The 16380-nt window shown below is 43.1% G+C and overlaps 1 protein-coding gene across 3 annotated transcripts in view; it reads right to left on the bottom strand.

Moving 5' to 3' along the window:
• Positions 1-7981: 7981 nt before the first annotated feature.
• Nfia (nuclear factor I A) overlaps positions 7982-16380 on the bottom strand; it is a 346125-nt gene continuing 337726 nt past the window's right edge. For all 3 annotated transcript variants that reach the window (XM_005353438.2, XM_005353437.3, XM_005353439.3), the window contains one exon: positions 7982-15237. In XM_005353438.2, coding sequence (XP_005353495.1) covers positions 15220-15237 — 18 coding nt within the window. In that variant the 3' untranslated portion in view covers positions 7982-15219. The remainder of the gene's footprint in view (positions 15238-16380) is intronic.

The raw sequence follows: 16380 nt of genomic DNA, 5'->3' as shown, positions 1-16380 counted from the left end.
AGTACCCTTTGTTGGGGCCAGTAAACACCAGTAACAAGCAGCCTCCAGCATCCAGGCTCAGATTAACAGGCAGAGGACAAATGGCCAAGGAGACAAACGCCAAGTGAAGAAGAAGAATCCACCATTGCTTCCATCAGGAAGCCAGTCAGTCATTTCTTGTGGAGACTTGCGGGTCCATCTCTCCTTCCCTGCTCTTATCAACCTTCAAACATATCCCCCTGTTACTTACAGGTCAGGGTTGTCTTGGAGCATCCAGGCTGATGAGTCCGAATGAGCATGTGCAGACGATCCTGCCTTCATTGATCTGCACAGCAGAGCTAGGGAAAGGGAAGGATGATTTAACGCCTGTTTCCAAGACCGAAGGATTCTTTTTTTTTTTTTTTCAGCTCTCACCAAGGAGCAGACAAAGGAAACAGGCTTCACCTGTAACAGGAGGGGCTGCGTTAGACAGCAGGGAGATTTATCAGGCAAGGAGGCTGAGGGCCCCGGAGTGAGTTATAGTCTTGCTTTACCTGGAGATCTTCAAAGTAAGATATACTTCCTCTGACAGGCGCACTCAGGGGTGGTGTTGGGGTGGGATTCCTCGCCAGAGGCAGGGAAATGGACTCCAGCGACCTTTGAAGGTTGAGTCTAGCCTTCTGAGTCCAGCAGAAACTAAGACGAGAAAATTTATGGTCTTGACATCCATCATGTGGGTGAATATGAGCCTCTGCTGTTTCAGAAGAATGGAGATTCAGGGCTGACTGCTCTATCAGTCAGGGCTCCAGCAGGAAACAGATGGCCCAGTCAATCGAAAATGATTTGAGAGGGTTTAATAAAGACACTATTTACAAAGGTCTGGGCAAGATGGAGATTATACACGATGTAGCAGTACTCTGAGGCTCTTAGTGCCTTCACTGGGGTACAGAAAACTATCTTGGGGCAGGGGGCTGCAATGTTCTATTGAGGAATGTTGCCAGTTAGAGAGGTCCTAGGACCAGAGCTCTGAAAGAGGCTTACTGAGGACCCTTGTCCCTCTTTACCAATCTACTCAAGAAAACCCCTTGACCAGACCAAACAAGCAGGAAGAACTTTGGGAAAGAGTGAGAAAGAAGATCAACTTGGAGAGGTGAATCAATTTCTCCTCCCTTTCCAGCATGGGGAGCCATCTGTGTGCTGAGCAGACTTTTACTGATGTCAAACGCAGCTGACACATGTACTCCGTTCTACGAACCTCTGAGTGGCCATAAAGGTTACAGTCAAGAAGCTATTAAAATAAGTAAGGCAGGAAAGTTACTGAAGCCTCTTGTGACTCAGTGTATTCATCAGAAAAACCGGGATAATCATGGAGTCAGGATATATATGCTAGTCTCTGCAAGCATTAAGAATAACACACAATGTTAAGAGGGCTCACTCAAATATGTCAGCTATTACCATCGTCCTTATTAGTGTGCACATCTCTCTGACAGTCTCTTGGGAGCTATCTCCTCTGTGAAGACTTCTTGGACTGGCCATCTCTAGACTGTGGCGCCTGCTGCGGTTTGAATACGTCTCCCAAAAGATTCTATGTTGGAAACTACATCCTCAAACTATGATATTTGGAGGTAGAGTTTTTGAAAAACAATTGGGATTAAATAAGGGCGGGGCACTTATACTGGCATTAGTGACTTTTCATGGAGAGCTAGAGTAGCAAGCCAGCATTCAGGCTCAGTTTTGCCATGTGATACTTTCTGCCATGCTCTCATGAATCAAGAAGACCTTAATCAGAGGCTAGCATCATGCAGTTAGACTGCCCAGCCTCCAAAACCATGGTTAAATACATTTTTATTAGTTACCTAGCCTTAGGTATTTTGTTACAGCAACAGAGAACACAAAAGGACATCATTTCTCATTTAGATAAGGCCAGTGTACAGTTACCTGGCTTGCATATCTGCTTCCTCTGATAAACTTTTCACCGTGTTGGAATTATTTTGGTTTTATCTCCTTTGATAGTCTCAAGTTCTAGTACATAGGAGATATTTGATAAAATTTGTTGTGTGGCCCAGGCATCGTCAAGAATCCAGCTGTCTTAGTGGCCAAGCAGAGAATTCCTCTCTTGAGAGTTAAACAAGAATTACTTACCTTGTTTTCCCTTAGGGTGAAGTTGGCTTTAAAAAGTTATCAGAAAGGAACAAATGAGAACACGGATTTGTCATTCATTGAACTCTTAGTCTCTCTTCCTTCTGTCAGAGAAAAGGGGTGTGGCTGGGGAAGAGTGGTTTCAGCAGCACCTTTTTCTGGGGTCCAGGGATTTTTTTTTTCTTCCATAGTTTTCAGAGCCAGAGTCCAGTGTATGTATGTCATGAATGATGTTCAAGATAGCTTTGGAATTACCTCCTATTGGGTCAACTCCCAAAGTCAGGGACATGCTTCTACTTTAGTGTTAGTTTCTAATGCCATGAAAGAGCACCATAACCAAGGCAACTTAAAAATATATACCATTTGTCAGATGATGGAGGCACATGCCTTTAATTCCAGTGCTTGGGAGGCAGAGGCCGGCAGATCTCTGTGAGTTCGAGGCCAGCCTGGTCCACAAAGTGAGTTCCAGGACAGCCAGGGTTGTTACACAAAGAAACCCTGTCTTGAAAAAGAAAAAAAAATCATTTAATTTGGGGGTTCATGGTTCCAGAGGTTATGATCGTCATGGTGGGGAACATGGTGGTAGCAGGCAGGCATGGTACTGGACCAGTAGTTGAGAGGTTGTATCCTGATCCGCAAGTTCAGGCAGAGGAAGAGAGCTAACTGGGGATGGCACAGGCTTTCAAAACATCAAAGCCCACCCCAAAGACACCTCTTCCAAGGCCACACCTTTTAATCCTTCCCAAACAGTTCCACCTATTAGGGAACAAGTATTCAAATCATATAGGCTATGGTGGGGGGCGGGGCTGTTCTCATCAAACCACCACACCTGCTGAGGTATAGGAGTAAGTTGCAACCCACAAAAACTCCTCAATATAAATGAAAGGGGAGCACATTATCATAAGGAAAATATAAGAGTTGGAGGGTGATTTTATATACTTTACAGCCTTAAGATGTATATGAATCCTTACTTTGAATCTTTGTATATGAATCCTTACTTGGTTCTTTACTTAGACAAATCATTAAAAATTCAAAATCAAAAAAATTGTATGTATAGATGTTTTGTCTGCATGTATATCTATATACTATATGTATTCAGTGCCCCCAGAGGCCAGAATTGGGCACTGGATCCTTTGGGATCAAACTTACAGATAGTTGTGACCTGCCATATGGGTGCTGGAAATTGAACCTGGATCTTCTAGAAGAGCAGCAAGAGCTCTTAACCTCTGAGCCATATTGTCAGCCCCCAAATTATTAAAAAAAATGGAGACAATTGGTAGTATTTGAACAATGATAGCTGATAATATCAAGGAATTTTCCCAACATTTTGAGATATAAAAATTGTATCCCAAATATATTTCATAAAAGAACCTTGTCTTTTGGCGATGTAGTTACATCTATAAATGAAATTATATGGTAATTGAAATTTGTTTCAGAATAATCTAAGCATGGCCAGGAAGAAGACAGGAGCAGAGAGTCCAAAGTTGATTGTAAATGATAAATTGTAGACAAAATTAACTTGACAATTCTGTCTATTTTTATATACACATGGTATTTTTCTATAATTTAAAGTGCAATGTGAACCAGACTTGAAATCCAGTTATCCAAAAGGCTGATGCAGGAAGACTATAAATCCTAGTCCATCTTGGGCTACAGAGTATGTTCAAGGCTAGACTGGGCTATCTTGGGTAAATTGGTGAGATCCTGTCTCAAAATAAGAAATAAAAAATGGGCTGGGAAAATAGTTGAGCTGTAGCGAATCTGTTTATTATGTGTGAGCACCAACGTTCAATTTCTAGTAACACACACACGTCAGAAAAACAATTAATTCAATTGTAATGCCATGAAATAAGCATACTTTGAATAAATCTTGTCCAAAAGAGTACTCAGTTCTGAATGTTGGTTAGCATTAAGGTGAGGCAGGAAAGGCATGGTGATCCGGGTGAGGGAGAACATGAACAAAGACACAGAGAAACACAGTGCTGAATGTAGCTTATTCTCTGGGAAGGCAGATGGACTTGATTGGGGGAGAAGAGGTGAGTGCTCTGGTTTGACTGGCATACAGTGGGCACTGATGACGCCAGCATGCCCAACGAGCTGGTAGGAGCCAGCGTGCCTGTTGTTTTATTAGCAGAGCTGGCTGAATAGGACTGGAATCCGTACTGAATGTGCTGGATGCAAAGCCAACACGGGTTGAGCTGGCGCTCTTTGGAGTATCTCTTTTCTTCTTTACAAGACAAAGGCCACCCTGGGTCTTGCTCATGGCCAGTGGGACCTTTCCTACTTAGTCACGTTCATTTACCAAAGAGCCAGAACTTGAAAGTCCAGAAATGATGGCTGACATAACTTCCCTTGGGCCCATTGTCCCTGCTGGTAAGAATCAGTTGCTTGGCCAAGCCTGTCTGGGAAAATGGGACCAGGGCCAGTGTTGGCCTGAAGCTGGGTTCTCTCCATCCTAATCTAGTGTTGATGCCCGTCTATGCCACTGCATTCTCATCTGTGTCTACTGCGCTGTTCTCACTTCTCCCCGCAGGGAGGAAGATATTGCTGTGTTCATCTGACAGGCGAGGAAACTGAGAAACACAGTGCACAGATAATTCGCTTCATGTTCTGTGGCCAATAAAAGATGGGAGTGGGATTCCCTCTAGTTCTCTGGGCTCTTTGATCTCTTTTCTCCTCCTGCCTCTCCCCATCCTCCTCCTCTGTCCACCCCCTCCTCACTGACCCTCTTGAGACAGGGGTCTATCTGTGTAGTTCAGCTTGGCCACAAACTCCTAATTCTCCTGCCTCCATGTCACATGTGCTGGGATTACAGGCCTGTCTCACCTCACCCAGGAGTACTCTTGTTTCAAGCTCAGCTTCTCCCTGTAACTTCCCTGTCCTCCTGGATTTCAGGGCTCCGTTCTTCTGGTTGAACCAAATAATAACAGGCTGTTCTGTGATTGGTAGTTGGCTGGGAGGGTGTTCTACATGTATCAACTGTTTCAGGTCCTAAAGGAGGCACCAGACTCTTTTCCATTTTGTAGATGGGGAAATTGAAGAACTGACGGTTGGCAGCATTCAGAAAATGAGAAATCACACATGTAAATCCTAGACTAAATTTCTTGGGCTACTTCTTTCTGTTTAGCTGAGAATTCACCCAAATGAAGGTGTGAGAATATGCAGGAAGAGAATTTCTATTACCACTGCACTGAAATCTCTGCATGGCGGTCCTTTCTTTGGTTGTCGAGTTCACGTAGCATTTATAACACGGCAGGCTAAGCACATTTTAATTCGTTAGATATCCATAATGACCATGTCATAATTATTCCCATTTTATCAATGGGGAAACTGAGGTATTAGCCAATACCACAGAGCTAATGAAGAAGAGCGCTAGGGGTCAACCCAACCAGTTTGGTACCTGAGTCCATGGTCTTGATTTCAGTATGGTCCCATGTCCAAGCCCTGCACCGGGATACCCCCTGTCCTAGATGGTTTAGGCTGACTCGGATTCCAATCTCATGAGGGTAAATTATAAAGACCAAAGTGATTAGGGACTGATTTGACTTAACTTAAGCTCTAAGTCAAGTATTAAGAAGTTGCTCAGTTCAACTTGGTCAGAAATTCATTGTAAGGACTGACCGTGCCTCTACAATAGTTGTCATCAGAGCAGAACCACAGCGCTTGCCGCAGGAGAGTTTAGTGCTTAGTAGCCATTACTGTCCTTTTTGGGCTCTGCTCTGCTCACTTCTCTTGCATTCTGTCTTGAGCCTGCAGCCCACTGCTTACTCCCTCTCTGCAGCTCTAACTTCTTCAATGCTCTGCTCCCCTCAGTCCCTGTACGATGCTCACTTCCTCCCCTCCTTAAGTCTAGCCTTGTTCTCTGGCCTTCCTGTGATTTGCTTTGGCCAATGAGATGTGAGCCAAAGTGGCAGGCGTTGACTCCAGATGGGGCTGTTAAAAGCCATTAAGAACCCTGCCTATACCTCCTGCAGCGGTCCGAATGCTATCTGTTTTCTGTCTTGTGTCCTAGAATGAGGCAATCCTGTGCAGAGGTCTCAGGCTACCCACAAGAGACATGTAAAATAAGTTTAAAATCCTCATGGCTGTGGCATGTGGAATTGTTTCTTTGACGGTCTAGTTCTTTATACAAATCGAATGAATGGCTGTTTTATAAGCTTCTCTCCTATGACATGAGAGTGAAATGTTCCCTTGCAGGCTCATGTTTTGAATGCCCAGTTCCCAGCTTGGAGACTTGGCTTTTTGAAGGCCCTGGGGCCCTTAGGAGGTGGGTCCTGGTTGGTGGAGGTAGGCTGGAGAGGTAGGGCTTTGGAAGGTTATACTATCCCTGGTGTTGGCCTGTGCCTTCTCTTGGCCTGTTGGGATGCGAGGGGTCGGTCTCTGATACATGCTCCTACCATCAAGATCTCCACCCTGCGTTCTTCAGTTTGACGGTTGAAAGCCCCTATGAAACATGAGCCCAGTGTTTCTGTCACGTGATGGGAAAAGTAGCAAGTAAAAATCCATCTTGTGCTACAAAGACATGCAGTGTCTTGATTCAAGATCAAATTTCATATTGCACCCTATTGTCTCTCCTTCCTTCAGCCTAATATGCCTTCCTGGAGTCCCCAGTAGGTGTAAGCTCCACGCTGATTCCAGGCACCTTCCTACATATTGTTTCCTTATTGCCCACTGTGAAATATTCTTACTCTGTCTTTTGCCTGATCGTTTTTTACCTATGACATTGGCCTCACTGACTTTCAGAACAATGTGAAGACCCATGATGACTGTGCTGTTGAGTGGATCTGAGTGATATTTGTCCACTAGATCATACGGCGCAGGACAGATGCGCTTCTATTTACCGACTAGTCCTAGCATTGGCATAGTGTCTGGCACACAGTGGGCACTTTCCCACTAGCGTTTGTTGAGGAAGCGGTTAACAGACTCAAGCTGCAGTGGTGTGATTATGGGAAGGAAGCTGGCACCTGACTTCTTGTATTTGCATCTCACCCAGGTGATTACTCTTTGCATGACCTCCAGCAACCAATCCCTGCTCAGGAGCCTCATCTACAAGGGGATAAAAACTATACTCATCTCACGGTGTTGCCTCAAGGTTAAAATGGATTAAATGGGCCCCTGACTTATGGCCCTGCTTGCCTAGTGTACCAGTTCACATCCTGCTGTTGAGGCTGGGGCTGGTATTTTCTTATTTCCAGGCTCTCCTTCTAAACAGCTACGATTAGAACCAGCCAAGGAGATACCCTGGTGGGAGCCAAGAGGAGGACGGAGAGGAGAGAGTTTCCTTTCCACAGTGTGGCAGCAGCAGCTACAGCTGTAAAGCATTCTCCAGCTGCTTCTGACATCCCCAGCTCCAGCTAGGCCTCGCTCGGCAGAAGCCTCACCTCCCTTGGTAATTCTAGCTCCAGCCAATCCTTTTCTCACAGAGCTGCTAGTCACGTAGTATAGTGTTCCCATTTTGATGGTGCCCTTCTACCTCAAAAGATCCAGGTATCAGCCACACGTGTTCCACCCTCACCACCTGAACCCTTGCTTCCTTGTGCTTCTCCAGATCCATGGCTGATGGCTGTGCCCTACAGTTATCCCATCCAGGGCCATTAAGATGCCCCTTCTCTCATAGGACCCACTTCCTGATGCCTGATAGCAAGAATAAATCACAGAGAGCAAGCACTCCAGGGACACAGGAAGCTCCAGGTGGGTGTGCAACCTTGCAGCTATCCAGGCGGGTAGGATGCCATACTCTCTTTGGAACCCTGTGGAAGATCCTACACACATGAAGCTCATCCAGGGTAACGACGCTGCGGTCAGAAAGCCCATCTTTTGGAGAAGCCCCAGCCCACAGCACAGGTCATGATGTACCCAGCAAAGGAAGACATGACTTCTGTAGCATTAGCAATTTTTTATTTTTCCTTTTTTGTTGCATAGGAAATGCAGTACTTGCTTCCAGTAATTGTATTGTAATGTGAGAAGGTGGTAGCACTAAGGGTTGAATACAAGAGTTAAACTAATCCACACCAGCTCGAAAACCCTGTGGAGATTTAGTTGATAAGAATGGACGCCCACAGTGATTCTCAACCAATTACAAGTTTTCACAGAACACAGTCAACGAAAAGGGTAACTATGAGAGTCAATACAAATATGCTAGAGGCACAGGGGGCCCGGCTCATAAAAACAATTTCAGACCAAGTTATTAACACGGGGTGTTTCATTTCACAATAGGTCTCTTTTTCCATCATGTAAAGATTTTTAATCCTTTCCCCCACAATTTGAAATGAAAATCAGAGGCACTCTGAGGAGACATTTTTTATTTCCATGTGTGATGGAAAGGGTTAGCGGGAGGGGAGAGAAGGAAGCATGGACTTGGCCTTGACAGTCTCCCTAAGGACCTAACGGGACCTGCTGGCAGTCTGCTCTAGTCTGGCTGGTATCTCAGTGGCAAGGTTGCCAAGACCAGCAGAGAGACAGCGGCCTGAGGGGGAACAGAGCTAGCAGCTCCCTCACACCTGCCTCCCACCACAGCCAGTGGCCTGAGACCCTTAGTTGAGAATGCTAACAGGTTATTCGCAAGAAAAAAAAATTTAAAAAATAAGAATACTACAAGTAACAGTCAAGGGAAAAGGAAAACCAGCGTTAGGTATTTTGGAAGCTGAGCATTGAAGAGCAGGAAGAATGGCCTATTCCTTGGATAGCACTTGCCTTTGAAACCACTATAGAGGCAGGAAACTTCGTATTTTCAAGTCTGTGATACTTTCTGCCAGGAACTTGCTCTAGTGAGATAAGAGGTAGGACTTCTCCTGTACCCTCTCGTGGTCCAGATACAGTTTACAAAGTTTGTGTTTCGACCCAGATAGCATGGTGAGTCTACGGGTAGGGATGCGTGGCACACAGAGCAGGGGTCCTCAATGTGCTATAGCCCCATGCTGGAGTTCTCACATTGCTACTGAGCATTGCTGGGACCTAGTTCTCATGTCTTAGCCCTCTAACTTGCTTGCTGGCTTAATGCGACCCTTTGGAGAATGAGGCAGATGGGTGCTGGCTGGTTCAGGGGGAAAATTAAGAAAAAGAAAAAAATCAATTTGGAAAGCAAGTAGTTTCAAATTTAGACCCGAAAAAAAAGAGCATATTAAAAAAAATCCCGTGTTAATAGCAAACTTCTTTCTTATGAATCGAGCCCAAAGTTTGTACAGAGTTATAGTTTGGAAGAAAACATTGCATCTGTGCATGTAACTGAATAGCCACGTGAATTCTTATGATTTTTTTTTCTGTTTAATATGAAGAAGTCTGGTGTGAGGTGGATCAAGCATGGGTAAACTGTCCATTAAGATGTCAGTGTCGCCTAGCTCCTGCGGAGGGTCACGCCAGCGACTCATATTTGGAAATGTTCTCAGAGTGGTTTTTGCAGTAGCGCTCTTGAAATTCAAATGGTAGTTTTGAGACAAAAATCTTACCAGATACTGATTTCTGAAATCAAACACCCATGCTTGTCCCTTAGGAGAAACAAAATGAAACAAAAAACAAAAACAAAAAAAGGAAAACAAAACACACGTAATACTGAATTTAAGTAAGTGTACACCTCCAAGATACTGAAGACAGCCGGAAGGAAGACAGAGTTCGCGTTCTCAGTGAAATACCTCAAACCTAGCTGACAAGAACCGAGGCAGAAAAAAAAAAAAAAGACTAACAGAACTTTGAGTAATATTCATACAGTTCACTAAGCATTATGGAATAGCATGCATAATATTGTACGGTTATCTTACATCACCTATACCAGAGATCCTGACTGACAGACAGCGAAGGCTACCGGTGTAGAAAAATCTTACTTCAGAAGAGCAGTATAATACAGATTTCACAGGCACTACATTTTAATATATCAGGTATTATGCTGGTTTTCTTATAATTCTTTCTGTCCTAAAGCTGGCATTATAACAATGACCAAAAAGGCAAGGATTGAAGTAAACGGAAAGTAGATACCAAAGTTGATATAGTTATTTTTTTCTTCAGATAGATTAGTGCATAGTTCTCATGCAGATAAACACTGCTATGCATTTACACTGTTGGGAAGCAGAGTGAATTGAGCCCAAGTTGTCACATTTGTGTAAATCATTTTGTCAGCCTGTAATAGCACCATGTAATGGATTTGCATTAAACATTAAATTGATTTCAGAACTGGTGACACTAGTTAAGTGCTATGGAATAGCTTCAATATACCTGCTATATATCAAAGCAATTTTCATCCCACTGCTTTTTTTATTGGAAAAATAAAGGGGAAACATACATGACACTAATTAGACGATTGCACAGCCTTGGACGTGGAGAAGGCAGAGTAGGATTACGGTCAAACAGTAAATGCATGCATTGACGTCAAGACAAAATGGCCTCAGAAGCCCATGTAAATGAAAGCCATGCCCGGAGGGCGGAGCAGCCTCTGGGACTGTCTAGGAAGGTCTGGCGGGTAGGCTGGGAGGCACCACCAAAGCGCTCCTCACTGACCACACGTCTCGTATTTTACACCTGTCAATGGAGGCCTGCTACCAGAAACCAGAAAGAAAAAAGAAGCAAAGAAAAACCAGAAAGACAGAGACACCCAGAGAGAAAGAGATAGGGAGGAGAGGATGGAGTGGTAGAGATGAGGGGAGAGACTCTGATGGAAGGGAATATCAAATGACATCCTTAAAAACCATTCTCCACCAAAAAAGAAAAAAAAATCACAGGAGAAAATGTTTTCCTTTGCAAATAACTCATGATATCACCACTACAGAGGTTGAAGCACATGAGGATAAGGATCTGGGAAGGTGAAAGGCGACCTTTTTGAGATGGGTTTTGCATATTCCTGTGGGCTGACTGAAGATAGCACAGCGTGATTTGGATCCTGCACACTTGGACTGTCGGGGAAAGAAAACGGAAAGCTGGGAGAACGCAGACTGGAGAACCCATGGGAGTTATCTGGGTGATGGCGGCACTGGGTGGGGAGTGAGCTAATGTCCCGCCAAGAAGAGGCTGAAGACACACGCCTTAGTGGGGAGAGAAGAGCTGGAGGGGTAGGAGCATGGCACCAGAGGGCTTCTGCCCAGGAGGAGTTAGAAAAGGAACAGTGGCCAGCAGAGGGGCCAAGGGCAAGCAGTGACCGGAAGATGTTGAGAGTTAGTGTTTGTGCCTCTGACTTCAGTTCCCAAAGAAAAAAATCTGGGGGGAGTCATTTGAGGGACCACTTTTGCCAATTGTGTTAATGCTATTTGATGAGAGAAGGGGAAAAAAAAATAATCCAACATTTCTCAGAATCAAGGTTGGGCCTTCAAATGCTGATAGCTCTTGAGTCTGTCTGACTGTCTCTACACCCTTGTAGTAATGTCTTCCTCAAGCACCTTCGCTCAGCATTGAACCTAAAACGCAAAACACGTGGGTTGGTCGGTGTTTTGTTCTTCCTACTTGATGACAACCAAACTACGGTTTCCCGCGGCTTTCTTGACAATGAAGCGTGAACGGAACCGGAACTCAGTGTATTTACTACGTAACCCTTGTTTGCTTTCACCCTACGCTGCCTCCACAATGGTTTAGAGCCTTGAAAACATTTTTTTTTTCCTGCAATTCTGTTCAGAGTTCCCTAACTTTAGCTTCATCAAACTTAATACAACAAAATACCTTCAAAAATACAGCACACCTGTAACGTTCATTTTGCAATGGTTCTTCAGTAGCCCTACACTTCTCAAGCATAGGAATATGCTATACCATTGGCGGAAAATAACTGTATTTAAATACTTACAAAAAACAAACAAACAAACAAACAAAAAGGAAACAGGAAAGTTTTAAACTTAAATCCAGTTCCCAAAGTGGGTTGAAAAGAAACGAAAAGCAATTCTATGAACGCTGCCTTTATAATGAACAATCAGAAATTTCACTAGGCTAATTTGACAGAAATTTTTCCTCATTTAGACAACATTACAAAAGTCCTGCATTATAAAATAGGGTAGAATAAATCAGTGTAATCAATAAAACTATACAACGATACAAATTATCTCTGAGTGGGCAGTTTATCCTCTCTCTTTGCAGCCGTGACTACAACATGCTCACTAAAAACACCTAAAACTGCCCAAACTATTGCTTAGTTGGTTTTGTTTAAAAAAAGGGTGCAATTTTATTGTATATACAACCAATTTACTGGTAATACCTTGGCATTTTGCAAGGTTCTGACAAAATGTTTGTCTAGGCTTTTTTCCCTTCACTGTGAAGCACTGAAAGCTGCTATTTTCTTTCTTTCTCTCTCTCTCTCTCTTTTTAGTGCACATATGTCATAATAAAGTAATGCCCAGCTAAGTGCTAGAGGGAAGGCAAAGTAGGCTGCTGGCTATAGGAAGTGACACCGTACACTGACAATCACACCATACAACAGCGCCAAGCGACTATTCAACCACTTATCAGACACATATGAAAATCCAAAATGTTTTATTTTATTTTTTTTCCTTAAATAGAGATAACCAGTAAACAATTTTCAGAACTTGGAAGTTTAAAAACGTGCATATAAAAATGGGCATTATGTACTTTTTATTGAATGTGGATTGACTGCTGTCTGCTAAGAAAAGTGGGTGTGGGGGCTGAAGAGAAAGGAAGTTGTCTTTTTTTTTTTTTAAGGCTTGCTTGTGAAAGGAACAGTTGTAAAAACAAAATTGCTTGAAGCAGGGTCAGCTTAGTGCTTCACAGTTTGACTGCTTCTCTAAGAGGAGCCCTTCCTGCGCACGTGCATCAAAAACCACAGAAGATACAAAGACAGACACCTAAAAACACACTGCGTCAAATGCAGCACTGACTTTGGTCAAATAAAAAAAAAAGAAAAACTAATAATTGCTAAGCTTTTCTACATGATATAAGCAGGTATTGCATATTTTCATATATCTGGGGGAAAATAAAGGAAGACTCCAAATAAATTGAAAAACAAATGCAGCAACATCCCAAATACTGATATTGTAAGCATCTACAGAGCTCAGAATAGCACTGCCACTGACCACACAGGACAATCAAGACTACGCCTGTCTGCGGAACAGCTAACTTTCTGTTTAGGTCTAGATGTTGAAATGGACGATGGCTGACATAAAGTTACATTTACAAAAAGTGTCTCCGAATGCTCGAGTAGGGAGAACCCCTTCAACAGAGGGGCGTGTGCAACAATTCCACAAGTCACCACTATCCAGGGCAAGGCACATTGATATGGAATTTCTGTTTTCGTGCAAATTAAGGAAAAAAATAAAAACAAAACAACACCGTTTGGGGGTAAAGATGAGGAGCAAAGTGTCTTCCCAAGAATTTCAGTTACTTGATTGTATAGGACAGTAGTTGAGCCCTTCTGAAGGGCTGAGACAGTTTAAAGGCAAGTGCCTAGAGAGGGTTACAATATTGTCTTAATGCACTCTACTTTATCCTACATTAGCTATATAAAAATTAGTTACTAACACTAGAACATGCAGAGACTTCCTCCGGCCAGCAGGGCCTGCCGGCCAGAACACATATATATGTATAGCATAGGAAACCTTGACGTTGCATGGGAAGCAAGGGGGTGCTTCGCTGTCTGGTAGAAAAATCACTTGCATTTTTTTTTGTTTGTTTCTGCTTTTTTATTTTTTTGTTCTTTTTTGATCTTTTTTTGTCTTTTTTTTTTTTGTTTTTAAACATAAGATACAAGACATTGGGGGGGGGGGTGAACTTTTTTCGTTTTCCCTAACGAGTACCCTTGATCTGAATGGGCACCAGCAGTTGTTTCCCTACCAGAGTTCTGAGGATTAAAGTTTCCCAGAGCCCAGTTCAGGGCTTGCAAAGGGTCATTGAAACTTCTGGACAAGGTCTGGTACAATGAGGCGCTTGATAACTGATTGATCTGGTGTTGCCATACACATGTAAAAATTTCCAGAATTGGCATAATTCATTATAGTGATTTCTAGCTTATAAAATTAACAGATACCATGATTTCATTTGAGTTATGTGCTTTGATAACAGAAAATAATTAATTAGCATTTAATGTAGTTAACATATTGTGGTAAAAGCACCATTAGATTTGTATTTTTTTGTTTTTTTTTTAAATTTTCCTTCAGTTTTTTTTTAAAGGGATACAAGTTTAACAATAAAAAACATAAAAAGCAAAAATAGCTCCCCTTTTTCTTGCAAGGCTGTTTTTTACCCCAATAATTTAGAGTCCTGGGGTGGAAGGACTTGAAAAACAAAAATAGAATTTTCAACAATCTCTATCTTACAAAGATACTTAGCTATCCAATGAAATTGCACTTCACTCAATTCAAAATTCGATTGTTTTGATTCCTGTCAGTTTCTGTCAAAACAGACCATCTTCCCCATTTCCATGTGAATTTTTGTGTCATTGTTGAAATTGTTGAAAAATGTTTTTTTTTTATGTAAGTGCAGCATTTCTTGAAAACACAACAAATGATAGCAGTAGTCTTTGCCGTCCTTTTGGAATTGTTCTGCAACATGGGTGGGTTCACTGTCCCTGCGGGCTGTGTTGTGTATGTAACTGCTGACTGCTGAACCAAACCAAACGAAAAGAAAGATCAACGCAACTGCATTTTCTTTTTCTACTATGTTACAGGAAAAAAAAAAAAAAAGAAAAAAAAAACCATTGCCCTTTGAGTGTCCTGTAAGTTACAGATTGCAGATCTCAGCTACTACAAAAGATTCCATTCTCCAGGTGCTCCAGATGCTCAGGGAGGGGCACACCTGCATGGGCAAAGTCATGAAATACTGTGAAAAGGCCAGGCTCGTAAGGGAAGTGTGTTACAACAGGAAGTTAGTGAGCAAGGCTCCTCCTCTGCCAGCCGCTTCACCTAATGCTCACACCACCACCGAAACACTTCAAATGTCACACAGCCCAACCATTTCCAGCACCATATGAGAAATTACGACAGTCCCTAAAGTATTTTTTTTTTTAAAAAAAATCCCGAAAGGTTATGGCCTTTGCTGTTTGACCATGACGCTTGCTGTTTCCATGTACAAGTTGATTCGAGTCGGTTTTTCTCCCCTTCCACTGACAGTGAAGTTGTAACTGCGCTGGGCTGAGGTTGCGTCCATGTTACAGAGTTGAGAAGGGGTCAGGTGGTCTGTCTGGTTGATGGTGGGACGCTGCAACTTTTATCCCAGGTACCAGGACTGGAAGACAAAAAGAAGAATATACTTAGAAGTGCAGGTGCATGCTGAGATTTGGTGCACGGGCTTGACTGGCGTGTGCAAAGCCCACAGAGATCCTCAGTGTACAAACACAAAAATGTGCAATTTTGTAAAACTACTTTGAAAGTTGCTCTTTGAACCAAGGGATCAGAATTGACCTCAGAGGTTTATGTGGACAAGGAATGGCGGGTGACAGTAAATATCAAGCCACTGAAATTGAAATCTCACTCCTCTGACGTTAAAAGTCATTATCTTGATTGGGGTTTGCCAGTGTTTTGAGTATGTCTTACTAAGTGACACCTTTCTGGCCACACAACATTCACATCAGGTTTTGTAACCTAGTGGGGAGCAGTTAAAAAAGGGCAAGGAACCTGGCTATGTTATTAGCACCTCGCTCAGTGATGGGTGGGCTCAAGAAAGAGAAGCAAATTGGTGGGAAAGTGGCTGAAGAGGTTAGGCGCTGTAGAGGGTAGTTGTTGCTATGATTTTCTCAATATATTTTTCAGTGAGGTGTAGGTGCTAAAGACAGGTACGAAACATAAACACAACATTCTGTGAACATGCCAGGTGGCTGGTGGAGGCAGCTAAAACAGAAAGGTCTGGTGGGAAACACTGGATTGGTGGCCTGGGCTATCGGGAAGCTATTGTTACGAGGGAGAACTTAGGGTGCAAATTCATCTCCCACCCAGATGAATATACCTAGTTTTTATTCTTCTCTTAGAAGAGATCAAGAGGACCACACCTTATGAAGCATCATCAGATTCAAGGAGAAAATGGGCCACCGCTTAGTCCTCATCCATGTTTCTATCCGCTTCCTGCGCCAGTGGAGCTCTCCCTCAGCTTGTGGACCCTTCTTATGTCCCTTTCGTAAATGTCCAGGCGACCACGTTTATGTCTGCTGGCGTTTCTTTGTCAGCAAAGAAAGTCAGCTAAACAAAATGACCAACTACAGACAAATGCCAGCGTCAGTTTCCCAAGTGACGTTAAATAGTGTGTGCCTTTTGCCAGCTTTCCTCTAAAGTGCCCTCAAGAACTCACTGCGGTTGCTGGGAGTCAGAAAGTCCAGCAGCTTCTAGGCAAAGCTAATGGCTACAAGTTCGACGCCGACAGCACCAACTACGGTTA

This window comes from Microtus ochrogaster, chromosome 10, assembly GCF_000317375.1.
Source record: "Microtus ochrogaster isolate Prairie Vole_2 chromosome 10, MicOch1.0, whole genome shotgun sequence".
Lineage (NCBI taxonomy): Eukaryota > Metazoa > Chordata > Mammalia > Rodentia > Cricetidae > Microtus > Microtus ochrogaster.
This window is presented reverse-complemented; position numbering and strand designations above follow the sequence as displayed.